Source organism: Prinia subflava, chromosome 1, assembly GCF_021018805.1.
Source record: "Prinia subflava isolate CZ2003 ecotype Zambia chromosome 1, Cam_Psub_1.2, whole genome shotgun sequence".
NCBI classification, from domain to species: domain Eukaryota; kingdom Metazoa; phylum Chordata; class Aves; order Passeriformes; family Cisticolidae; genus Prinia; species Prinia subflava.
Genome location: NC_086247.1, coordinates 31803201 through 31829493, shown reverse-complemented (window position 1 = coordinate 31829493; position 26293 = coordinate 31803201). Strand labels below are relative to the sequence as shown.

The 26293-nt window shown below is 39.9% G+C and overlaps 1 protein-coding gene across 5 annotated transcripts in view; it reads right to left on the bottom strand.

Annotated features, from left to right (window-relative positions):
- JPH1 (junctophilin 1) overlaps window positions 1–25597 on the bottom strand; it is an 82338-nt gene extending 56741 nt beyond the window's left edge. For all 5 annotated transcript variants that reach the window (XM_063392338.1, XM_063392328.1, XM_063392347.1 and 2 more), the window contains exons 1-2: window positions 25020–25597; window positions 17970–18726 (exon numbers count right to left, since the gene is read on the bottom strand). In XM_063392338.1, the coding sequence (XP_063248408.1) occupies window positions 17970–18726; window positions 25020–25398 (1136 nt within the window). In that variant the 5' untranslated portion in view covers window positions 25399–25597. The remainder of the gene's footprint in view (window positions 1–17969; window positions 18727–25019) is intronic.
- Window positions 25598–26293: the final 696 nt, after the last annotated feature.

The following is a 26293-nucleotide window of genomic DNA, read 5'->3' as shown; positions in this document are numbered from 1 at the left end:
TCTCAAATCACAGACCTGTCTTCATAGTAAGGAATAAGAATTTCACGTCTGATATTTTTCAGAAATCCCTTAGAAAAAGGCCACACGTGCAAACACATTTACATCCACTACCAGTATCAAAACACATTTGGAAGTCACCAGTTTGACTGTTCTAGGACATTCTGTAGCAGGCTAGGCGCTAACAAATCTTAAAATGTACTTATTGGCCTAGTAACTTTATGGATAAAATTGCCAGATCCAAAACTCTTGCACAGGGACAAAGTCTGACAATCAAGCTCAGCATAACAGAAAAAATGGTACTGAAATAGTCTTAAAGGTATCTTACTCTGGATATTTTTTAAAAGCACCTATGAACATTCAAGGTGCAATACTATTCCTGGAAAGTTCACTGGGAGCTTAGACACTCATTTGAACAGTATCAGACTCTCAGAGTGAAGAAGGCACCAGCAGTCAGGACTTGCTTTCATGAAGTTACGGATACTTTACACAAGCATTGCTTAGCACACAGTAGTACCATAAGGGCACAAAAATGCATGGTCTCCTATTTTTCATTTATATTATCAAACAATATTCACAATATTCTGTCAGGTAGGAGAAGAAGCAGAAGGCACAGTGTACTTCTCCAAAGTCTGAAAGCTGACAACTTCACAGATGCTTTTATATAAATAAAAATACTTCGCTTTCTAAGGGTTTCAGCTCACTTGTATTACTTTGAGCATACACTAAAAAGAAAAGGTGGAGGGTTGTTTTGAGCGCTATCAGCAACCGAGCAGGTGATAAATGTACATCTGTGTGCCATGTAGAAAGACCATGATAGCACAGAAAAGATGGGCTACTGTATCAGCTGTTAGTGGACTGTATTCCTGTCCAACGCTGATAAGCTCTACTCATGCATTGCCTTATTTAGTCAGACTTCTCTGCTGACACGCCAATGCACAGGAACAAGTGCATATGATGGTTCCAGTACAGACTTCAGCTCCTTCTTTTACTCAGAGCATAACAAATATTAAATGACTTAGTGTTATTTTCTAAGGCATACTGGAAAAGTCTTATTTTCTCATTTAAGAATACACGCCAGCATTCTGCATTCTTAATACTACTTAATGCAGAACACGATGCAGACTGAAATAGAATGGTCAGAAAAAACTGCACACTTTTTCTTAATGTAAACAGTTACTCTGTATTTTGAAGACTTAAGAAATTTACTGGAACATATGTGATGTTCCATGAGCCTGTTGTTTGGGAATTACTATTTTAACAACGAGCATAGGCTAGCATAGGCTTAGGCCTCTAGAAGTAATTCAACCTGAAGATAAAAATTTTTATGAACTTTTTATTTACATATATGCCTGCACACCATTACTGTGATAGGGTAACTCTTTTCCCAAGTTACTCTAGCTATATTTATTCTAAATGACATGACGCATATGAGGAGAGAACATTTTTATTAATATTAAAAGCCAACATCTGTTACTTTCAGAACCATTTCAGTGGCCTCACACTCGCAGAACTAGTAGATTAGTCATGTTTCACTGAAATTATTTAATAAAGGCTGCTGTACTAGAGTGATGATTTCAGGAAATCATCATTTCTTTAATTAATAGTACTACTGTCCATTAACTCATCTATTACAAATATATTTACAGCATAACTGCTACTATAGAGGCAAATTAGCAGAGCACATACTGTTAAAGTGTGCATCCCTAAAGTTTTGTCATCATGTTTCACTTACTTGCTAAGTTGTAAAATCAAGTAATCTGTGATGGGTCTTTTAAGTCATTAGCATGAATTAACAAGATTCTGCTGTATATTATTTCACTGCTACTGCCAGAAGGTCAGCTCTTGAATACAGGAGATCCAGTCAATGTCACATATTTAACTTCCTTTGGAACAATGACAGTATATTTTATTAAAACTCCCTCTGCATTGCACAATGCCAATAATTGTGTTAGCTAAAGCACTCAGTTAATATCTTGTTTTTTTAGAGAAGGCAATAAGGCTTTCAATGCTGCAGATGAACACCAGCCTTCATCACATTTTACCCTTAGAGCAGGTCATCTAGACTAGGCTGCACTTTTCATGGTACACACAGCTTCTGCACAGGCTTGACATACAACAAAAACCTATGCTTATACACTCACCACATCCCCCTGGCTCTCTTTCATACAAACCTAAAGGAGTACTTGTTCCCAGGTCAGGCATTTCTAACACGGCACTCCACTGTAACACTCGCTGAAAGGTCACTCTAAAGTTGATGTCATGCTTGGAAAGCAAACCCACATAACCAAGTTTTGCCGTGCATCAGATCCACTGGATGAACACCCTGCCTGTGGCCTGGGAGCACATTCAGCTCACTACACCAATTCACCAAACCCAGAGCTGGCTTTTGACTGGACAAACACCTGAGGAGGAGCAGCACACATGGATTGCCAACTAAATTACTCTGGAAGTAATAGCAGCCCACTCCTGATCATTATCCTTCCCAGAGCTGCTGCCTCTACCACAAGGCTGTCTGGCTGCCTCTACCAGAATTTCACAGCACATTCCACGCCCGCTTCCAAAGATCCTTTGGGGAAAAGCACAGCCGGGAGCCAGCTGTCTGAATGGCTTCAACAACCTCTTCTCCTTGGAAGCCTCTGATGTACTGCACGTGCAATAAGCCACCTAGATTTCCCTGCCACTAGGTAAATGACATATGCCTCTAGCCAGGGAACTTTGGCACCACTGCCTAAATGACCTTTCAGAAAAGGGGCTGAACAAGTAAAGCTGAGGAAAACAATGATTAAAACTCTTTAAGAGTTAAGAGTTAAGCGACTCTGTTAAGAGTCGCTCATCTAAGTTGCTTTTACCTGGTTAGGTAAGTACACTGAGGATCTTTGCAACACACAAGAAGCTGTATTGCAAGAAGAATAAAGAAGCAGTAACCTCTATAATCAGCTTTTTCCACTGCAAACCATGTAATTTGTTAGCAGTATTGCTTACATGTATGTAAATGCAGAAATCAGATTTACTAATAAAGCGATAAAGCACAAAGCTATATTCCTAGTTACTTTTCAGATCAAACTGATCTCTAGAAATATGGATTTCCTCAGCAAGTGAGCTGACATGTCTTTCTAGAATAAATTCTGTCACCCCTATTCATACTGAGCTGGACCATACTCTAATCTCAGGTTTTGAGGACACTATGCAGAACAGCATTGCATTCAGCATGAGTAACAGCAGACTGAATGTGTGTGACATATGGATTCATGACAGAAGCATCATTATTTGCAAAGGGAAAAGACAGAGTCTCAGAAGGTACCATTAGTTCCTCTGAAATTCATAAAAGAATTGAAGTTTTTCTGGAAATTAGGAGAAGTAGACAGCATACTGAGAACCTAAAAGTTCCCTTCAGTGGTAACTGAACTGTCTCTGTATTTGATTATCCCTTCCTGATCCAGGCTGGGAACTTCTAGTATCTTGACTGAGGCCTTTCAACTGCCTTTGGCTGCCACAAAACATGCAGCTCACAAAGAGCACTGTTCCATCAGTGATATCCTGCTATCACTGGAACCAGTGGGAGTTCTGCTGTTGATGTCAGCATGGCCAACCTTTCCTGTTTCACCTGTGTAAAGGATAAGTTAAAAGCCACGATCAGGTCACACTTCTATCCTTTAAAGCAACAGGAGTAAGTAAAGTCCAAAGCAAACGGACTATAAGCCATTTGTATGCTCTTTGATTAGAAAGGGATGTTTTCTCTGCTCCTACCTAAACTAACATCACAGGAAATATTTTAGTAGTAAGGTGAATGTTTTCAAGTCTTGACCAATTTTCTCCCTCTATCTACTGAGCAGCAAGCCACACGCTCCTTTCCAGCTTCATTTCAGAATTTGCCAAGTAGCAGCTATGAGGAGTTGCTGATCAGAGCATGAAATGTCACCTCATTCATTCAGAATGACAGGTGCAATAAAAAACAAACACCTTACATTACTACTATAGTCTCACTAGAATTTTATTTCATAACTACTCTCTAGGATTAATAAAGTCCATTTGAAAGTATTCTCCAGGGCCATAAAAGGGTAGGTAATTTCAAATTATAATATGAAAGCATTTGCATATTTTCCTATTAAAATCCCACAATATTATCACCCTTCTGGTTGTCTATTTCAGATCAATTTAATAAGAAAATAAATTTCCTATATTAATGTTACAAATACACTCCGTTTGCAAGGATTCCCCCTACTAAAACCCTCCTGCTTTCACTCAGAAATACCATAATCTGAATCATGTCAGTCTTTCTTGCTATTGAAGAATGTAGGGCTTTCACTGTAATATGCTCACTCTTGAAGTCCCTGCTTTATTCACTAGATTCAACATTTAAATTTGAGGGTTTTTGTTACAAAATCTGTGTCCATTTTCTCTGGCATAAATATTAAACCGTATTTCAGCAGCAGAAAGACAGAAGAGACCAAAACAATACCTCCATATCATTCTTTCTAGTGGCTAGAAGCAATTGCATTCATCACAACATCCATGGACCATGGCTAATTATTTCCTTTTGAGGAGAAACTAGAGACCCAAGGACTAGAAATGTGTAAATTTTTTTCCTGGTAAATCATGGGGAAAAGAGGGAGGAAAAAATCCCCAACAAACTTGTTTATTCTTACCAGTACAATGCTTATAAAGTTGGTATTACTGAAGTAAAACAGGACAACAGTGTTCCAAAAAACCTCTACAGGAAATCATCTTTTCATTGCTCATCTTATTATTAATGAATACATTTTGCTAATAATTGCATGATCACAAGTAGACTAAGTTCCACCATTTCAGTGATTTAAAACATGTGACAAAAAGGCCCTGAAGTCTGTGCAACTCCAAAGATGAGATGGAACATGTGGAGACAAATATTCCAACAGAATGGAGTAAAAACAAATAGAAGAGCAATATGAAGTTGTCCCATCAGAAACAACTGGTATCATCTTCAGGTCTCTCCTCATACTCTACAGGAAAAATTACTGCAGGTATGAAGCTATTTAGAGAAGATCTGAAAAAGCCATACATCTCTTCTACTCACTTGTAAAGAACATCACTGGTGAGAGCAAAAACACCAGGTCATGAAAAGTTTGAAACCATTGTGTACATACTCTTCCAGAAGCAGTACATGAACAGTCCCAGCTTTAAGATGATGCTGTACACTGTGATAAGCTGCAGCTTTTGGCACTGAACAAAGGCCCAGTAACGTGCCTCTGTCTAGGGACATTGTTTCTGAGCAACGCTAAACAAGTTAATGGGATATATCAGAGTATTCCAACAAAAGGTGCCCAATTACCTCTCAGGATGTTCTCATGCCCTTTAGCCAGCTGATTATATGTGGAGTCTTTTCGCTTAGAAGTGATTGCTCTGATGGCATAATTTCCTTTTTTCATGTATTCAAGTTTTTTTTTTCTTTTCAATTAAAGCTACACAATAGAAAAACAAACAGTAGGAAAGGATGTAACTGCAGACCAAGGTGACATTTGGTTGACCTTAGGATACAAGCGGACTTGTCTTGTCACATTCACAATGAACAAAACCTTTCAGCCCTTTTGCAGGGAACCTGACCACAGGGAACAGCTCCCTGCAATACAACATGATCTTCTGGACACAGAGAAACAAAATACTGCTATCAAACAAAGTTATCTCATCACAAACATTTATGGTGAGCATTTCAGTCAGTTATTGACATGTTTAAATTGAGCCTTTTTTTCTTCATTCACTGCTGCAAACTGAGTTACAGCATTAACTTACTACTAGTCCTACTTGTAAAGCCAAATACTGCAATAGCAAACTAGAAGGTAAATCACATTACATCTCCACAGTAAATTTTGAGGATGATACTGGAAATATTACAAACATTTAATTCATGTAAGGGAAGATTATTATCCATTCAAAAATACTCCTCTGCCAAAACAAGCAACAGATTCAAAGCAAATATCAGACAAACCACCCCGGAGTGATCAAAAAATAAAAGAAATAAATGGTATAAAAGTAGCATCATTGTCATATTTTGAAGAGAACAGAGTTATCAAAAGCTTTCAGTAAACCCTACTTTTAACCTTTTGAATAAAGAATGATGTCTAAGAAAAAGATATATTTGATAGTCTGAAAGAAGATCTGATGTTAATCAAAACCTTTTTTCACCTGATGTAGATTGTAAAATGTAGATTTCTAAACTGTACCACAGCATGAGACCAACAGACAACAGAAATCGGATGGTTATATAATTTGGTGGTTAAGCAAAGATATTTTTAGTGCTTTGCTAATCCATCTAATGCATTTCTTTCCAAGAGAAGAAAATGCATTACACTGATAGCAATAACAGTCACAACATGAGGATATTGACAAGGAATTTATATCTTCGAGAAAAAAAAAATTATCTCAAATTATTTTTAACAGTATCCATTCCTAAGGAAGGTTTATCAGGGATTGGGAATGGGTGACACTTATACATAAGTAATTGAAGAGAAGAACCAAAACAAAGAAGGAAAACTTTCACAGAAACACTTCAAAAAGGAATCTCATAATGCAAAACAAGCTGGTGACACCTCAAGAGATTCAAACAAATAGAAAATCATATGTTTGGCAATTTCTGAGTGGCACATAGCTTAAGCTATCTGGGAAGCCTGAAGCAACTTCTACTTTTTCTGAGTGTATTTTTTCAAAACTGACAGTAAAGAAACCATTTCCCCTTACATTCTATTTCATATTAATCTTGAGAGGAAAAAAGCATGTTCCTGAAAGCATGGGACTAGGATCACCAAAGGACAATAGAAGTATTTTTATAAACAGTAAATATTCTTGAAAAAAGATGAGTTAAACCACTCCTTAGTGTAATCTGAAATAAACTACAGTGGACTTAATGTTAAAAGGTCTCAATCTATTTTAAAGTTTCATTTATTAATAGATGGAAGTGTCAAAGTTGTGTACAAAGTGTTTCCTCAGCTGACCTGCACCTTAACAGGCTCAATTTCTGCCTCCCTTGAAACTTCTACTTGCAAAATGAGGCAACTCAGTGTCAAAGAACAGAAAAAACGATTCAAAGGTGTGAATTAGTTTTACTAACGAAAAGACAATAAATGGTTTCAGAGTCAGACAGAGAGGAAATGGTTTTAACAGTGAGCACATAAAAGCAGAAAATTCAAGATGAAACTCTCACCCTAATTCTGGAAAGTGAATTTCTATGCAAAACCAGAACTATTTTCTTGAATAGATTAAGCAGTGCTAGGTTATACATCTGCCCAAAACCACATTTTCATGTACCAGCAAATTCCAGAGATTAGCAATCTTTTTAAAGAAAAGTATATTTTAAAATATCACATTAGATACACTTAAAGCAGAACAGTGTTTCTTAAATTTCCAGGGATCTTGAACAAGCAGGCAGAGTTTCTGAAGATAGTTTAAGCTGAGTTTTCTCAGACTGACCTATGAAGACACAGTCAGTATGTTCTTTGAACCATCAACCAAAAATGCCTTCATTATTACATTATTATTACAAAGAGCTGAATAAATATGTTGTGAAATAGCAAATAAATGGGAGAACTTTCCTTATGAGGAAATGAGCTCACACATTTCACAGACCCAAGTCTTGTGCAACCCAGGGCACAATTCAACATTTCTGAGGACTTTTAATAATGATCCAAAATTTAATAGGATTCTGTACTGAAAGGATTCCAGTCTGGCTTCATTCTTCATGGAAACAGCAAAAATCCAGGTGTGCAAACAAGTGTGTGAGACCTCTGATGGTCTATCTGTACTGTATGGAGACCTTCCTGAAAGAGACACCAGCTCCTTCGTACTGCTCACTCATCATGAAGGTCCACAGCCAAAGTTCATCATGTTATGTATGCAGCATCTCATCTCTCTAACTCACAACTCAACTGTTATACAGACCTCACGATCACTTTTATAATGATCTAACCACACATGTAAGGAGCAAGTGAACTCAAATCAAGTATCTGTTACATTACAAAGATGGGACTAACAAGTGAACCATTAAAAGCCACTCAAAGCATATCCTGATCAACTAAAATTTGAAGAAAACATCAAATCAGATTTAGCCCAAACTCCTTGGCAAATTTATTCAGAACTATAATTTTGAATACTTGCTCTCTGCATTTATTGTTTACCACCCAGCAAAGCTAAAAGCTAAATGCTATGTACTTTAATCCTTCTGGTAAAAAAGGTTTACACTCAGAGCTCCATTGACAATTTTTCCATCTGAAATGCACCATATCTATGCACAGCACAGACACAGACTTTGAGGTAAAAATGTTTAGTGTCTTTTCCTGATAACAACTAGTTGTATAAAGCTCAATTATGAGCGAGTAATATAACTACATCTCTTGCAGGTGGTCTAAATTTTAAGCATACAAAACATACACTAACTTTTATCTGTCCCAAAATCAGTTTCTGGAACAGGTATAAACTCTGCATTACGAAATAAAACTACACTCTTCACTGATATGGCATATACTATCAAACAGTGTCTGGGATTGTAACACATCATTATGATTTTTATTCTCATGTTTCATTATCCACTGAGAATATAAAACAGTATTTATACTCATACATTGCACCATTAAGAAATTGTGAATGCTGGGCAACATTAGACCTCCCAAGATGAATTAAGTGTTGCACAAGGAATCTAGTCACCACTGGAAGAAAGAGAAAGCCTCTTCACCAGAAACTACTGACTAATACTTCAACAGATTTGTACAAATTAAACATTTCTGAATATCACAATAAGTCACCAACATATATGTTCTGCTGATTTTTATGGAAATTATAAATGCCATTCCCACCTTTATTGCTAATCTGCAATTTCCAAAACAGAACTCTTCTCTGAAGCAGAAAATGATGTTATGAATGGAAATAAATTTAGAAATATTAAAAATATGAAAAATCATTAGATTTTCAGTAAAACTGAAAATAAGCCCTTCATCAAGATACATGAAGGTAAAGGAAGGACTCCCTACACAGACATATGAAAAAAACATCCATATGCTTAATGTGGTTCACCACTGCATCTTCACAAAGCATTCTGACAACTGGCACCCCTCCGGTTATAATCTTAACTTTTGCTTACAGATTTGTTTGGGTGGCAAAATACCTTTAAGATCATCAACTCCAACAATTAATCCACTCCTGCAAAGTCCACCACTAAATCAAGTCCCTAAAGACCACACCTACATGTCTTCTAAGCGTTTCCAGGGGTGGTTCCCTTATTTTTCCTGAAATACATTTTGTATCTTAGTGCTTGGCAGTCTATTATTTGTTGTTAGGATATTCCTAAGATGCTTATACAACTAACATCACAAATTCCTGCAAGCAAAAGAGCTTAAAAAGTGAACTTGGGCTGAATATGCACACATGCGTGCACACACACAGAGCCAGATCATACAAAGTCACTTCAGTTATCACCAAGATTTCTTGGTCTTCTTTCTTTTCCCTATGGAAGTCAAGTTTTTGACCAGAAACAAGTATGAAATCCTGGCTCCAGATAAGAACACACTAGGGCTGTGATGCATGCCCGCATCTGCCCACAGGCCACCTCAACAGTGAGACTTTTGAGTCTTGATTGTTTCCACAGTTGGATTTTAAGTTCTTTTCCAAAACTAAGAGTGACATGATCCAATATCTTTATTTATGAAGTAGTCTAAAAATTCAAAGAAGAAATATCTTTGAAATTATTCACCCCAGAGCAAGAAAGGAAAGCTAAAGCAGCAGCAAAATGACCTCTGGCTCTTCTTATATATGCCAGTAACATATGAGGCAAGCATGAAGTGGAGATGCTGCATTATAGTAAGGTAATTAAACAAGCCTTACCCACCTGATTCAGAGTGGAAAGAGAAAAGAGATGTAAATATCTGTTTTCTTAGCCTCCTAGGACAAAAGACCTGAAAATTCACATTTAATTGATTTCATTTTAGTCAGATACTAGAAGGAAATTTCTGGCTTTTAAATACGAAACAGTAATAACAGCATTTCTCATCAATCCCCACTTTTAATGTAGTAGGACCAAAGTAGAGCATTCATCACCAAAAAGTCTGGAAATAAAGATTGAAAAAAAAAAAAGAGAGAAAGAATAAGTGCTTAAGTGAATAAAAAATTAATTCAGACATGGGACAGACTAAATGATTGGTTCTCCCAACTGTGGTTTAATGCTGGATACCCATAGGGCTCAGGGCTGAGAATCCATGTCATTGTGAAATGCCAAGGAAAAGCTTGAACAGCTAAGTGATGGAATTAGTGAATGGCAGGGTCAGAGAAGTCTGAGGCACAACTGCAATGAAGGGCTGCACAAAACTCACTGATCACTCATAATGGCAAAATGAAGTTCAATTTAAGTGTAAGAGTGATGTGCAAAGCACAACAATCCTAGCTTTATTTATAAGTGGCTTTAAGGTGGCCTTGGGAATGAGCTCTTGGGGACTATCTCCATTCGGCAGATCTGGGAATACTAAATCTTGAGAGGACAACAGGAAAAATCAGTAGGTTGTTTCAGATATTAAACACTTACATGGGCTTGAGGGAGGCAAACTTTTATGGAGAAATTTATTCCTGGACACTAGCCACAAAAGAGATTGTGCCTCTACCTCCACAAACAATGACAGCAAAGAACTGCAGGAGAATGAAAAAGCAGAAAATAAAGTGCAAATAGAGGAGTACTGAAAGAGGAAGATCATAGTGAGATAGGGAAAAGAATGCAGGTCAGTGTACAAAAGTATGCACCCAAATCTGTTAAACACATAGAGTAGAAAAATGTATTAATCACCAGAAACATGAAAAGAAGTCATAATATGTATCACTGATCCATTAATATTCAAACAGTACTACTCATTGAACTACACCAGTTTTGAGAAAATGAATCAATTATTATTTGGGAAATACAGAATTAGATCAATGTAGGGTCATGAATTATTAATTTTAATGGGTATTTTTCTGCTGTAGTTGTTCAGTGAGAAACATCTTACTCTATAGAATAATGACTGACATTGTTACAGTTAGATGATAGCAAGTTTTCCTATCTCTTTGAAGAAATAAACTGGGAATGTTCTATATGAGTTGATTCAGTCATCGAGTAAATTACTCAAGCTTCAGCTAGTACTACTAGACATATGTAAGCAGTTGTACTAGACACAGTGGAAATACAAAATATCTTTTTGGTTTTGAGAGTACTTTTATAGCAATCAATAACATAAATCCAATTACTTAACTCTACAGTTCATACATGACTAACCAGTACAAACGATCCAGATTTTGTTTTTTAAATGGGTATTAATTTCCATCACAGAAACTCTCCTGCAAGTCAGTAGAGACAGATGCTATTTGCAGCTTAGCTTTTGAACAATTGTTGTAATACAGATCAAAACTGACATGCTGTGTAAAAACTAAGGGGAGCATCTGCATAACAGCTCATTTTCTGTGGCTACAAAAAATATTACTCTCTTTGTGCATCCAAGTATCATAAAAAAAGCCTTAATGTTGTCACATACATCTGCTGGGCCACTACTGCAAAAACCCTCTCTGCTTCTGAATTAAGTGTTCCAGAAATTGGGGGGAAAATCCTTATCATCTGAATAAAGAATTATTTCAAGAATGCTTGTACAGTAGAAAAAGGCTTCTCAGAAGGTTATTTTAGAAGCAGTGGTGCAGTATTGTTTCACTTATGTTCTGAAAGCACTGAGTATTTCCCATCTTGTAGTAGCAATCTCCTGATTTTAAACAATTTTAAAAAGCAACTCTCAAGTAATGGTTCTGTGTCTAATATAGACACATGGTAAGACTGGATACACACCAGAACCGCTTTAAAAAATCCAAAATCCCTATCAAGCTTATGGCTGTAGGTAGGTATATTTCAATATAGATAATTAGATAAAACAATAAATACTTGATGCTTTTTAAAACTTCAAGGTGAAGGATGGCATAGGACTAATTTTGCATATTTTCAGCCATGTAATCTTGGTGCATTAAATACTAAGAAAGGAAAAAAAAATCTGTGTAGTGATGTTTATATGATTTGTGTATTTCAAACAGGTGTATTATTCATTCCCCAGCAAAAAACTGAGGAACAATCTAAGATTATATTCTTTTATCAACACGTTGTTGGTGAAATCTGCGGGAATATGTGTCCCAATGAAGTTAGTGGTATAACTCCCACAGGATTCCAAGAACATATGGTTTTCTATAAAGAATGCAGAATTAACCTTAAAATTACTATATAAAGTAGCTCAAGACCTATTTTAAGTTTTGTCACAGCATTTAATTTATCTTCAAACAAACTATGTAGCAAAATGATTAAAAGTGGTTTCATTTTGAAACTCAGGCAGCTTTCTGTACTGAAGCAAGCAGTCTTAGATAAATACCTTTGGTATTTCTTGGATCCTATTCCTAAACCCAATGTTCATATTTCAGCTATTAAAAGTAAAGCATCTCCAAGGCGTGTGAGGCACCAGGCTTGCAAGTGTCCAGTTTAGTTTCTTGAGTAAAGTGAGAGTGGTAGAGTCAGCTAAAGCCATCATGGAAAGCTGTGTGTGGCACAAATAATTCAATGTTGTTTGGAATGCTTGGCAGCTGCCTTCTAGTGTGGACACAAACTGTATATCACATGCATGTAACTTCAGCTCTCCCTAGAAATCACAGTTTGCTCAGGTCATGCTGAGCACACTTGTTACACATGGCAATGAACACAACAAAGGTGCTGCCTAATAAACCATCTAGTACTGCTTCCCGAGACTTCCACATGCTTCACATGACCCCATCATGCAGCACAGCATACTGAAGCTTACTCTGAATCAAGGTTATGAAAAATATGAGCAGTGGGTTCTTAAGTAATTGCTGTACTGTGGACATGGGACCTCTGGGGTGGACAACTGAGCTGGAGGTGCTGCCCAGCAACTGGAAGCCAATGCTGAGTGCCCAAGCCCAGGCTGGGGCAGCACCAGGCCAGGACTCAGGGTAAACTGGAGTTCTCTGACTCATCGTCAGCACTGAACATTACACAAGTCAGCTACTGCCTCCAGGCAACGATGACTGACTGCAAGGGAGAGTAGGGATCCAAGAAAGTCCATGTTGTCAAGGTGGGTTCACTCCCAAACAAAACTGTTGTTCTGCGTCTCCATTACAAAGTCAATCCTGCTGCACCATCCTCTTCTACCCACTTCTAACAACCCAAGACTCCTTTACAGCCACGCAGAACAAAGCAACCTGCTTGTGAGACAGGATCACAACCGCAGTTTCAGTAGTTTTCAAAAATACAAGCTGAAATTTAGCTCTAGCATCTGTGGACTTGGACACAAACAATTCAAAAATAAAATCGAGCTGTCTAAAAAAGCTGCTCTGAAAAAGAAATCACTGCAGAAGATGCCAGTTAATCCCCCCTCAGTACTCCACTTAAAAGGTCTTCCTGACTGGAGGCTTGCTAGTCACTGCTGTCTGAGCACAGCCAGCTAATTGACAAGGTGGAACTGCTCCGTATTATTAGTAGCACGATATTGATTTTACTGTTATCTTGTTCTCTGATCCACTCTTTTGCCAGCTTCTTTTCATCTGTTGGGCACTGCCATTTTCCCAGACTGCAAGGTCTCCAGACAGCATAATTTGTTTGTGCAGTGCCTAACACAAAGGAACCATTATGCTTCACCAAATCTCAGGTGCTCATGTAACGAGAGCCCATTACAATATTGCTTTTAAGGTGGTCACAAGTTCTCATGGCATATTATGATAATACATACACTTCATTTAAAATTCACTCAAAACTTTAACATAATTAAAAGTATTTAGCTTCTGTGAAAAAGAGAATAAAAAAAAGTTTAAATTCTTTAATCTGTTTGTTTTATGACATGAAAGATCAATGAAATGTATGGAAAGTATCAACAAGAAGATATTTTTCTCTTTTGATTTCTTTCTCCCTTTTCCTTCATACACTATCTTCTGGGTCATATTTCTTACCCTTACTGTATTTTTATCATGTCCCTCTGTGTCCTTGCAAAGTTGTTTTTCCTTAGAGAGTCAACACTCTAAAAGAGAAGACTTTTTTACGGGGAGAATTAGCTAGAAAGTATTTGAAGAGAGAAAAAAAGAAAAAGGCTTGGCTCTGAACATTCAATTCTGAATGCATAAAATTTACTTTTCTGAAAGAATATGGAACATGAAGGATTGTTAGTAAACAAACATCATTCCTTCTGCTTTCACTGCTTCATGTTTACTTACAGGACTGATGTATTTTAAAAACACCCCGTGACACTGAGTATTATAAGGTAAGTTTATGTTCAAACTCTGAAAATGAATTCCAGAAACATCATAGTTTTATACTGTACCTAAGTATTGATGAAGGCAAAGTTAATATAATACAGTATAATGAGAACTTAAGTAATTTTCATACTAGGAAAGAAGTGCTCTAATGTAATTCCTGTTTATATTGAACTGCAGAGGGCTATCTCCTTTGACATAAGACAGTGATGAAAAGGAAGTTCAAAATCCCTACAGTGAAAATTACGTGATATCCTCAAAATGAGTTTCCACTTGACTCTTGGCTGAGCCAACACTTGGAGCTTTTTAATAACTTCCAAAAGTACATCTTCCAGCATTTAAAGCACTTCACATCAAAGAAAAGAATCAAACATTTCTGGAAAGTAGCTTCTCCTTTCAGACAGGACAACCCCAAATAAGTCATATAAGCCTGACTGCTTTTAGCACAATGTTAAAAATGAATTTTAATTAATTACTCCCCATAATAATGGTATTTTTAAAAGGCACCTTATAAAGTTTTGAAAAGGGAAAGTATTGAACATAATTTTGAAGTTTCTCATATTCTGGGATTTTTATATTTATGCCAAAATATTTTTCCTTAAATACAGCTAGTAAAACTCTACTACACAATCAAATCTATTAAGCTGCACTGTAATTTCAAAAGAATATTTATTCATTGCTAATTTCTAATCTGTTTTGAATACACATCTGTGTAGCAGAAGCTAGTAATTACTTCCCTGATACAGCAGCTTTTTATACATCTCACAATGTTGCAATCTGCTATCTTTTGAGAAAGGCTGCTGTCGTTTTCAAAACACCTTAGTACAAATTCGTCAAAGACACAAAAGCTAAGTCAGGAGAATCAGTGTAAATGCCAGTTCAGAGAAGCACTTCTTATCCCAATTTTTATATTTTTCTGTGTCTACAAAGCTGCCACTTTAGACAAAGGAAGATTACACAGATTACTAAAGAGGACTTTTAGACATAAAAAGACATCAGGAATATAAAGCAAAACAGTGGTTGGTCTCATTGAAGACTGTTTGGACATCTGTCACAGGTCAAACTACCAGCCAAACCTGTCATGACCAGCAGGGAGCTATGATGAGGAGTATGGTCTGTTTCCATTTGGCTGAACAAACATTTTGGGAATAAACAATGCAGGAAGAATAGCATACAACTCCAAGCTGCATTGAAAAGGAGGGTATCTGGATGAGAGTGAGGATTTCCAGCTCTTTGCTTCGATGGTTTGTGGGGTGAGAAAAGGTTCTATCTAGTGAATTCTTCAACTAATGGAATGGAAATCTACAGCAAGCAAACAGTGCTGGTGACATCTGTCCAGTCTGAAACACAGAAGGCCATTGTGCAGTGAGGTTATGCCATATGGGCAGAACCACCTTGGTATTAAACATTAGAGAAATTATAGAAGGCACTTCTCCTAGACTTTTTGTGTAGTAATTGTTGGGAAACATACAAGACCACCATTTTCATATTAATCTAGGAAGACACTGCAAGAATGCTACTGTCTAAAGAATTATTATATTATTAATATATCAGTTTGGTAAAAAGTACAGTCACAAACCAATACTGGTCATCAGGCTTCAGTAAGACAGAAGTAATTCCATCTTGAAACCATACCAATCTGGTCAGCCTAGATTTTAACAACTATTTGAAATGGAGATTCTTTTACTCAGTGCTGCTCTAGAATCTATTCCAGATGATATAGCTACTGACCCTGCCAGTGTGACAGCTCCTTAGTTCACCAGTGCCCATCGCCTTGCTCCTACTGGTTGATGATACTCAAAACAACTCTGAAAACTTGAGAGATAAGAAAGGTCTTGCCATTCTTACTAGAGGAGTCCAACATGCCCTCAGAAGTGAATTTAATATTATCTTCATGCCTGATGTTGCCCAGCTTGGTGTCAGGTCTCTTGGCCTTTGAATCAGTGCCAGTACGGTTGGTGCAGTGGCTACTAAAAAGAGACAAGACCTGAATCTGCGATCTTGCCGTCTATCCTGGTAGTCATGGGAGTGTTTCAGAGAGATTCTTAGCTGAGAAACCAAAGGGAGAGACTGCCCCTGGTAACAGCTGCACTATAACTGAGTCCTGCTGCTGCACTTTCAAAAATCTGTTTTCAAGAAATAAACATTGTTTTGATGAATTGTTCCAAAAGAAGCAATTTGAACTCTGTCCTCCACCTAGAAATCCAAGGGAAAGAAAAGCAAACAAAACACTTCAGAGACACTTCTTGAAGAGGAAGTGCATATACCGCGCCTTGGAACAGACGACAGCTTTTCAGAAGCTTTATATAGACTCAAAGTGGTGACTCCCCCTTTCCATACATCCCACTGCCCCAGTTTTTTAGAAACTATGGCTTATTATGTACTGACAGAACATGAATGGGATCCAGTACTTTCTTAAAGTTAGGTATTACTGATCTACTTTACTAATATGGTACGCTGTCATATAATGCCTTACATATATTTATAGAAGTAACCGAGTATACGCTATCCTTTAGTTACTTACGTGACCAGTTCTAAGAAAGGTCCCTTAACAGTATGCTACATTCTTCATCTTAGTGTCTCAACTACTTCTTGCTATGAGCATTTTATATATTCAAGCTCTCCCACTTAGGCAGTTTTTGGTATTTTCTGTATTTCTTAGGACTGTCAGGAAAAGGGTAGTCACTGGGGACACACTAATGACCACACTAAATTAGCAATCAGTTGTTCAGCTGTAAGAGTAATGTGACATCCTCTTTCTAAAATAGCATGAAGATTTTCTTTCATGCACATTCTGAACTCTTTTTTTTTATTCAAAGCATATTTCAAGAAAAGCCTGCCTGAGGAAACAAACTAAAGCCATCAATAGAGAAACCACCTCAGAAACGCATTGGAAGGCAATAAAAATAGCTTTTTAAAGCGTTCTCAAACTTAAAATAAAACCAGTTAAAATTGTCTATACTGATTTAATTTGTAACAATTCCATTTCAAGAAACATCGCTTGGTTGTTGGTTAGGAGATCAAAGTGAAAATGACACTTTTCTCCACTACCAATACCCATACACTTCTCCCATCTCAAACATTTGGCAGAGGCAACGGGAGAAGCTGAGCACCACTATTTGATGTGGTGGTCATATCATTGTATGAATTCAGAAGAATGCTCCAAAATGGAAGAGTCCCCATATAGAACTCTTTTGGCAGATACTGTCCTGGCAACCAAATCAACAGCCTCCAAGCACAACATCCTCGACCATTATTCTTACTCTGTTCATACCACAGTTTCTCAAAAAAGAGATGCACCTTAAGATGCCTATTGTCAAATGGGCAACTTCAGTGAGTTACAGATGCTACCCAGAAAAACCTGGTAATACAATAAGCATAACTGGAGCATGCCTATGGGAAAATATTCAAACTTTACTTTATATCCCCCAAATCATTAATTTCTTTCCTCACCAGTTTTATTTTCCAAACAGGTTTAAAGGCATAATGTTGCAGCTCTTGAGAGAAAGCAGGAATGTATCAAGAAATGTACTTTTACAGTATATTATAAAACAAACACAAACTCTTTACTCAAATGAGCTGAAGTTCTAAGTTTCACAAATGTAATGCCACTAAAGTCAATGGAGCTACACACATGAAACTGAAAGGTGAGCAAGTGCTCACTAACACAAAGGTTCACAACCTTCCATTTGACAACTTACCGTGAGGTTGCAATTTCCACTTTGGTTCTTGCCATGGCAGCTGCTCGTTGTGCACCCTCTATCGCTCTATCCACCTTTTCTCTAGTTTTTGTGTTTCGTATTGGTATAAGTTGCTTTCTTATTCCACGGACCAAAATGTTATTTTTGTACTTTCCCTCTTCTTTGGTGCCATCTGGAAACATGGTACATCCATATCCATGCCTCCTGTTATTCAGCCACTCTCCTTCGTATTTCATACCGTTGGAACGCTCACTGATACCAAAACCGCTGCGCTTGTCATTCTTCCATTCACCCATGTAGGCTTCTGTAGTGGTAGCATCAACATGGTCTTCCAGAGGGCTATAATCACAGTCACCATCTCCAAAACTAATCGTAGAGTTGGCGTCACTAGAACTAATTCTGCTCATAGCAGCATCGCTCCTGACAGAGCTCCGTTTGCTAGATATCGATGACCTAGATTCCGATTTTCTAAGTTTTATACTACCAAGAAGGGATCCTCTTCTGAATAAGCCTCCTTTTTTCTTAATGCCCATGGCTTCTGCATCACTGTGAAAATTGAGCACAAATCCTCCTCTTGTTCCAGCTGGGCTGTCTGAAGAGGCGTCATGCAGAACAGTGCCATTGCTCTGCTCACTCCGAAGCGACGCCAGAGATGTTCGGAGAGGTGAACGGATCACAGTGGCCATGCCATAGGGTACGCTCTGACGCACACCATATCCATGTCTCATCCCTCCTGTCCATTGCCCCTGGTAGGTACCTTTTAAAGCAATAAGAAATTAAATTTAGGACGCTGTAGAAGACCTAGCCCTCTCCATCCAATATGCTACAGGTAACACTACACTGTCAGTTCTGATTTTGGTGAGATGACACAGATAAACTACTTTTGTTACTTGCTTTTCTTATAAATTATTTTTGCACTTAGCAAATATTTCACTTTCATAGGTGATTTATTTTGGCAACTAAGACACAGTAACTATAATCACATAAACATTTTTAATGGATTTGTTCAGCCAAAAAAAACATTTGAGAGAAATTTCTTAAGCAGAACTCCCTCAGTATTTTTTCAAGGTGGACTGATAGGAAGGTGGCCAGCAGAAACAGAGACACATTATATGCAGTCAGCTGAGGAGGGAGAGAGGGCTGGAGAGAAGGGAGAGCGCAGGACACTTACAGCTCTTGTTCCCAGCTGCTCACAGAAAGAGCAAGTAGGAGAAGTAACTATTCTGTTACTGTGGGTTTAAGGTGACTACAGACCTCTCCTTGTCAGGAGCTATTTGACAATGCACTAGATTGCCTTTATGTGGGCTTTTGGATCCACTCTCATAAACCTCTGTTGTAAAATTAAATCTTTTAAAATTTTTGTGTGGATTTGAATGAAAGAACAATGCCTTAGGACTCCTTTCTCTTTATGAAATCTTCATACCGACATTTTCTGGTATCCCCATTACATAAAAATGCACTGCATTCTGCATTATGTTGTGACAGAGGGATCAAAAGCATGAATTCTTTAGCCCTTTCTTTGGCTTTCATTTGTTCTGCAGTACATAAGAAAGGCGAGGCAGTAACACAATATTGCACAACATTCTAGCAAACATTTAATCATAACTACTCTTGTAAAAAAATTTAAACAGCAATGTAAGGAGGGAGTGTGGTATATGATATGAAAAGTCATAGACGTCCACGCAAAGCTGCAGTGGAGCCAAACCCCACCTTTACCAGATTACTACAGCAACTTTTATTCTTGTATTCTCGAAAGGCATTTTCATTTTGACACTTGCCAGTGTCTGCTGTCTGAAGGCCATTTCTACCAGAGGCTCCAAAGGAAGGTGGCATGAATGCCGTAACTAGCAAATAGAAGATAACCTGCTTTCTCATGTAATTTCACTCTAATTCCCATTAAACTACTTTAAACTCCTCAAAATGAAGTTGCTCACCCACTTAGTGCTGGGTTTTTAGGTTTCTTTAAAGCTACTTTGAATATTTTCAGAGGGTCGAATAAGCAATCTGTATTTTTTAAAAAATTTTGATCTACTTCCATTGGAACATCTATTAATTATTCAGAGAACGAAGTATGAAATGCCAAACTCAGTGACTGATGAAATTTTTGTGAAAATATTTGTAAAGTATCTGCAGTTCAAGATGTATCTCCAAGATTCGTTTGCTTTGAGATTCAATTTCTTCTATATATACATACTGTTTTGGTTGTGGACGTGTCCACCATCTATCAAGTGCTGTCTTACTCTTTATCTCTTCTGCTAACTTATACTTCAGTGTTAACACACAATTAAATTTGCTAAGTCTTTTTTATTATATAATAATATAAATATAGATAATAATACATTATTATTATATAATAATGTAATATAGATAGGGTCCAAAACATAACTGTTTTGTGTTGGTAGAAAATTCTACCAAGTGGAAGGTTTTAACAGATGGCTGCTGACACAAACAAACAACTTTCTTAGTTTCTTTCTCATCCTCTGTATCCTGGATACCTACTGCTGTACTGGTTGTAAGGGTGCTGAATCTAGGAACATGATTATTTTAAAAAACTCAGCATATGGGGAAGAACAAATAGAAACATGAGCACAAAGCACTGCTATGACATGTTCTGTAAATACTGTGAATATACAGCCACATTCTGATTTTTTTTGTTTTGTTGAACAGAAAATTCCCATAAATACATGAATATTTTATGAGCATAAATTACTTCATTTTGTCCCTAATTATTTTTAGGATCTGTAATGATATGCTGGAACTAAGAATCTGGCTACATATGCTTATGCTACATATTATAGCCCCTTTAATGTTCTGCACTAGTTATTTCAATTTTGAAATAATAAACCTCAGTCTAATTTTGATTATACCACAATATTACATTAGAGCAGCATCTAATAATTATGGCTCTCCAGGCTGCTTACAATGTCAGACACTTTAAGCACCATCAACTGATTCTGACAACAGAATTTTCAAGAAGTATAAAAGGTCAGCCATTTTTTCTTAATAATACTTTTATTAATAAACATGTGTTTAATGGAAAGCTCAAAAATACTTAATTAATTAAAGACTTGTATTTTCACTACTCTAGAAAGAAAGGACGTGGTTGCTGCTGCCCGTAAGGGCATTAAAACAAGAACAATTAATGTGCTGCTATCCACTAGTCCAATTTTCCTTTCTATGGGGGAAATAAAATCAATGCCAGCTTCTTCTAAGGAGTAAATAGTAAAAAAAGAAAAATGGAAGATTCATACTCATTTCATCCTTAAAAAGTATGAGATATTTAGGTTGAATTTTATGCAGCATAGCAGGTAACTACTATCACTTCTATCATTACAAATCCATCAATGGACAGGCTTCTGATACTAATGCTAAAAAGCCAACTCATTTTCCTTGGTTTTTCAACTCACATTTTAAAGGAAAAGTATTTTAATGACATACAGAGAGCAGTGTCCAGAATGTAGATAACAAGAACCTTGTACATTAATTTGACTGACTATATTAGACTTCAACTGCATCACCTCATTCAGTAAGTTTTAGAAATCTTTAAACAAGTTAAGGAATGTCAAAATTGCACTATAATTAAATACAACAATGTATGCTATAAGACATGATGAAAAAGCTTTTCCCATTTATGAAGATGGAAACGTGCAGTATTTACCTATCTCTCTAGACAGAGATAAATATGAATGATATCTCAACAAACACATCATATTGTTTCACCTTATACCACAGCTGACTGTCCAAAGCAGTTCCTCCAAAGGTCAATTATTAAAATTTTACTTAACACTATAATTACCAACATAATTTAAAATTGTATTTGACCATAAAATAGTAACATTGTTTAGCACAAATTTTTCAAAAGCTAGGCTTGCTACCCTTTGTAACTAGGAAACATTCAGCCACAACTACTGACCATCCATCTGGTGTTTAAGTGGTTCTCCTGAAAAGGTGTTAATATTTTGAGTCTGAGCTATTAGAAAGCATATTTTTTTCCTTTTCTTTCTGTTGGCAAGTTGCTGTAAGATATAATTTCATAATCTGTTTCCTTAGTTACAGTGTGCCATCCCTTCTAAAACATCCTTGGTGCATCTTACAGCTGCAAATGTCATTGCCCACTTGCAGTTAAAATTTAAAATTCTACACTGTGAAAAAACCAGAGAGGCCAAGGACGCATTTAACCACTCCACTTGCTCTTATCCTTTACTTAGATATTCTGTGGTTTAAAAATTTTGTTGTTACATCAAGATTTTTGCATGCTTTCCTGACTCAAATGTTAAATAAGCATACACCTAAAAGAAGACCTCTCAGAAATCCATGAACATATGTGACCTTTGCTTTTGCCCCCTGATCTCTCTATGCAGAATGACAACATGCAATTGGTTTTTGATGATGTTGGAAGGACCTTAAATAACCAATTTAGACGTACTGAAGTTTCAACTTAGGCTACAGTTCCTCCTCTGGTAGGTTTTGCATCTTCACACAGATTAACAAAACCTTTTAAAAGGTTCAAAGCAGTTTAAAGAAGGCATTAAAATCCAGACTGCTGCAGGGGGCCACTTGAAGGCCCACTGTAATCACACGCAATGTGTGAAGTATCATGGTTGATAATTCACAGTGTTTTCCACAGGGATTTGACTGAGTGACAACTGTAAGCATCTGAACACAGCATGACATATATTACTCGTATCATGAAAAGTTTTGTGTAAAAGAACTGATGAATATTGTCAATGCTTATTTTCCTTTTCCCTCCTTCAATGATATCTCGTAATACCACCAACACACTTTAAAGAATTATACTGGGGATATACTAAAAAAACCCCAAAAAGCTAGCAGCAAAGAAGCTTTGATTACAGTGAGTTTGAAAATAAACTGGCAATTGGCATAGTCTAAAGACTTGTTTCTCTACACTGGTACTCTGGTATTCATGAAGAGCGAGCTTCGCTGCAAGTGTTTTAAATTATGTTAAAGATACATGTATAAATCTGGTTTCCTTATAAACCCATTTCAGATGTTGTTCTGGTGTGCAAATACATCTATTGTTCCCGGACCATGAAAACAAAAACACATCTGCAAATGTCTATGACGTACTGCTCTGCTTCATTCATGAGTACTTTCATTAAAATCAATGGGACTTCACACCCTCTGTTTGTATGAACTGCAACATGCAAAAGACTGGAGTCATGACAACAGAATTCAGCTAACAGTGTGAACTGGATCCTTCATATGTTGTTTCAAGTCTAAAGATTGAGAGAATTTACCTCCAATAACCAGTACTATATTAAGATTTTTTTTAAATGCCATAAGAAGCCTAAAGAAAAAAGGATAAAAACAAATTTGAGAAAATAATTTCTAGAATGTTTACTGGAATGGCAGCTTACTTTCCCAGAAGGAGAGGGAGGAGAAAAAAAAAAAGCCACTGCTTGTAATCAGCCAAAACAAGTATCATAAAAATTGAAAAGTACATATTGTGATGAAAGTGAAATTGAAATTCTGTTCTATTTCATACTTTGATTTTGGTGATTTTTTTTTTTAATTTAATCCACAAACACATAGCTGCCTTTGAATATCAGAACTTTCCACACCAGGAAACAATTTTTGGACACCTACAAATGTCTCTCAACAGGGGATAGAAAGGTACAAAACCCACTGCGTATTTCATTGTCTCAAGGAACTGAATCTTACATTTTGTATTTCGTAAAAGAAAAAAATAGGAGCCCAACTGCAAATATCTCATCTTCTGCTTACTATAGAAGTACCCATTCTCCTGAAAGTTTGACCAGAGATGATCTGACCAAATTCCTTGAAGAAACCAGAAAGCGTATCAGTTGAGAGCTGATACATGGTTTAGTCTTTTAGTCACATTACGTGAACAGTAGCTGTGATTTCGGCAAGTTCTATTACCTGCCTGTTGACACAGGCTGCTGAAGCAAGCAGCATTTCTGTAAAAATATCCCAGCAGCTCCCTAGTCCTAAAACTGAGACCCGTTTTTCGTCCTGATACAACAGAACAAACCTGTTCCCTTGTTCCTAAGCTGAAGAGCAACTCCGCAGAAGTTGCAGGTGGCACTTCCACGGAGGCCAAGGACATTACAGCAGCAAAGGCTGAATTAAAGAGTATCAGGCTTGTCTATCGTGCAGAGCATGAAGTGACAGAGGCACACGAACCGTAAGTGAGCACTCAGGTAGCTCACTGACCCCACTGAACCCTGACTCCTTGACCGCTCCCGACTTCAGCAGCGGGCGGATCGCCACCGCCAGCTCAGCCTGGGACACTGGCTCTGTCGTGGGGAAGGTGTGAGAGGCAGGTCTGTGCGACTGTATTGCACTGCTCGTGCTTTCAACAGGATGCTCGAAACTAGCCCGTGTTTTGGTAAAAACACCAGTTATTATATGAGGGCGGACCCAAACTTCATTGATTTTACGGTGCAAGCTGCGTCCCCGCTCCATCAGCTCCAGCCTGCTGTTTACAAGCCGAGCGCATCGAGCGCACAAAGCCATCGCTGCCTGCACATCGGCGCGACACAAGGGCTCTGTTATATATAACAAGTTCCCGCCGCTCCCGTACGAACGCGGTGCGCGGCGGGCGAGGTGCCGGCGCTCGCCCGCCTCGCTCGCTGCCCGAGCCAGGCGCGGCCACCCGGCCATCGCTACCTCGGGCAGAGCGCCCATGAGCCGCCTCGGCGGAGAGAAAGGAAAGCCGTCTGCAGGCGGCCGTAATGCGGATTTCTACCAGCTGGCCGGGAGAAAGCGCTGAGCCCGGACAGCTCAGCGCGCTCGGAGCGCAGCCGGGGCCGGGCGGCCCCTCACAGAGCGGGGCGGGGCGGGCGCCAGGCACCTGTGGCGCTCGGCGGCCGCCGGCGGGGCCTCGGGGAGGGCGCGCGGCCCGGGCAGGGGAAGGAGCCGAGCCCCGCGCGCGGGCGGCGCTGAGGGCGCGGGGACGGAAGGAGCGGCCCCTCCCGCCGCGCGCCCACGCAGGCGCGCGCCCCCCGCCCCCACTCCCGCCCGCCCCCCGGCGCCGCCGCGCGCGGGGCGCCCCCCGCCGGCGCCCACCTCCGTCCCCGTAGGTCTCCACGCCGTAGCCGTCCTGCAGCCCGTTGCTCCAGGTGCCCTCGTAGCGGGCCGGCGTGCTGAGGCTCTGCCGCACCCCGTAGCGCCCCTTGAAACCGTGCGACCACTCGCCGCGGTACATCCACCTGCCCTTCGTCTCCACGCCCAGCCCGTGGCGCTTGCCCTGCGCCCAGTAGCCCAGGTAGGTGTTGCCGCTGGGCCAGGTGTAGCCGCCCGCCACCTCGAAGCCGTGGGACCAGGAGCCGGCATACTCGCCCTGCCCCTTGGGCCCGGTGCAAATGCCGTGCCCGTGGGCTTTCCCGTCCTCCCAGCCGCCGCAGTAGGTGCCGCCATCGTCGAAGTCGAACCGGCCGCCCGTCATCCAGGGCAGCGGGGCGAGCGCGGCGCCGCCGCCGCCTCCCGCCCGCCTTCCGCTCCCTTCCCTGCTCCGCCTGCCTTGCCTCGCCTTGCCTTCCCTTCCCGCCCGCCGCCCGACCGACAGCCCCGGCGCTCCCCGCGACTGCGAGCGCTCCGCCGGCCGGCAGCCCGCGCCCAGCCCAGCCGCAGCCCCGCGGCGGCGAGCGGCGCCCGCCCCCCGCTCCTCCCCGCCCGCCCCCCGCTCCCGCCCGGGTCCGCCCCCGGTGTGGCCGCGCCGCTGCCGCGGGGCAGGTGCGCGCCCCGGGGCGGGCTGGGCTGCCCCGCCGCCGCCGCGCTGGGGCGGGCTGGTCCCCCGGGGCGAGCGGACGAAGGCGGCTGCTCCCGGGGCGGTCTCCGTGTGCCTTTTGCTCCCGGGAAAACCTGCCCCTCCGCTGGCCGGGGGCGCGCGGCCCGGGGCGGGGCGAGCCGGGAGCGCGCAAGCCGGGCCGGGGCCCCGCGGTGCCCGGGGGGCGGTGGGGGCTCCGTGCCCTGCCCTGCCCTGCCCTGCCCTGCCCTGCCCTGCCCTGCCCTGCCCTGCCCTGCCTCGCCTCGCCTCGGCGCTGCCCGGCCCGCGGCTCCGGAGCAGGTTGCTGCTACACTTGCCAGCACCAGCAACAAGTAGGCGAAAAGAGAGGGCTTCCGAGCGCTAGTTGTGGTTCTTAGTTTTGGTTTTGTTTTGTTGTTTTTCTTTTTTTTTTTTTTTTAATTTCTTGCTTGCCCTGAGCTAGAGGATGAGGTTTAAGCCGAAGTTATGCATGGAGAGCACAGCCGAGTTGCGCTTTGTGCCTTTTCCAAGTCATGTGTGGAGCCCACCAAGTTCCACGGGTGGAGAAATACGGGGCAAAAAGTGAATGGTGTCG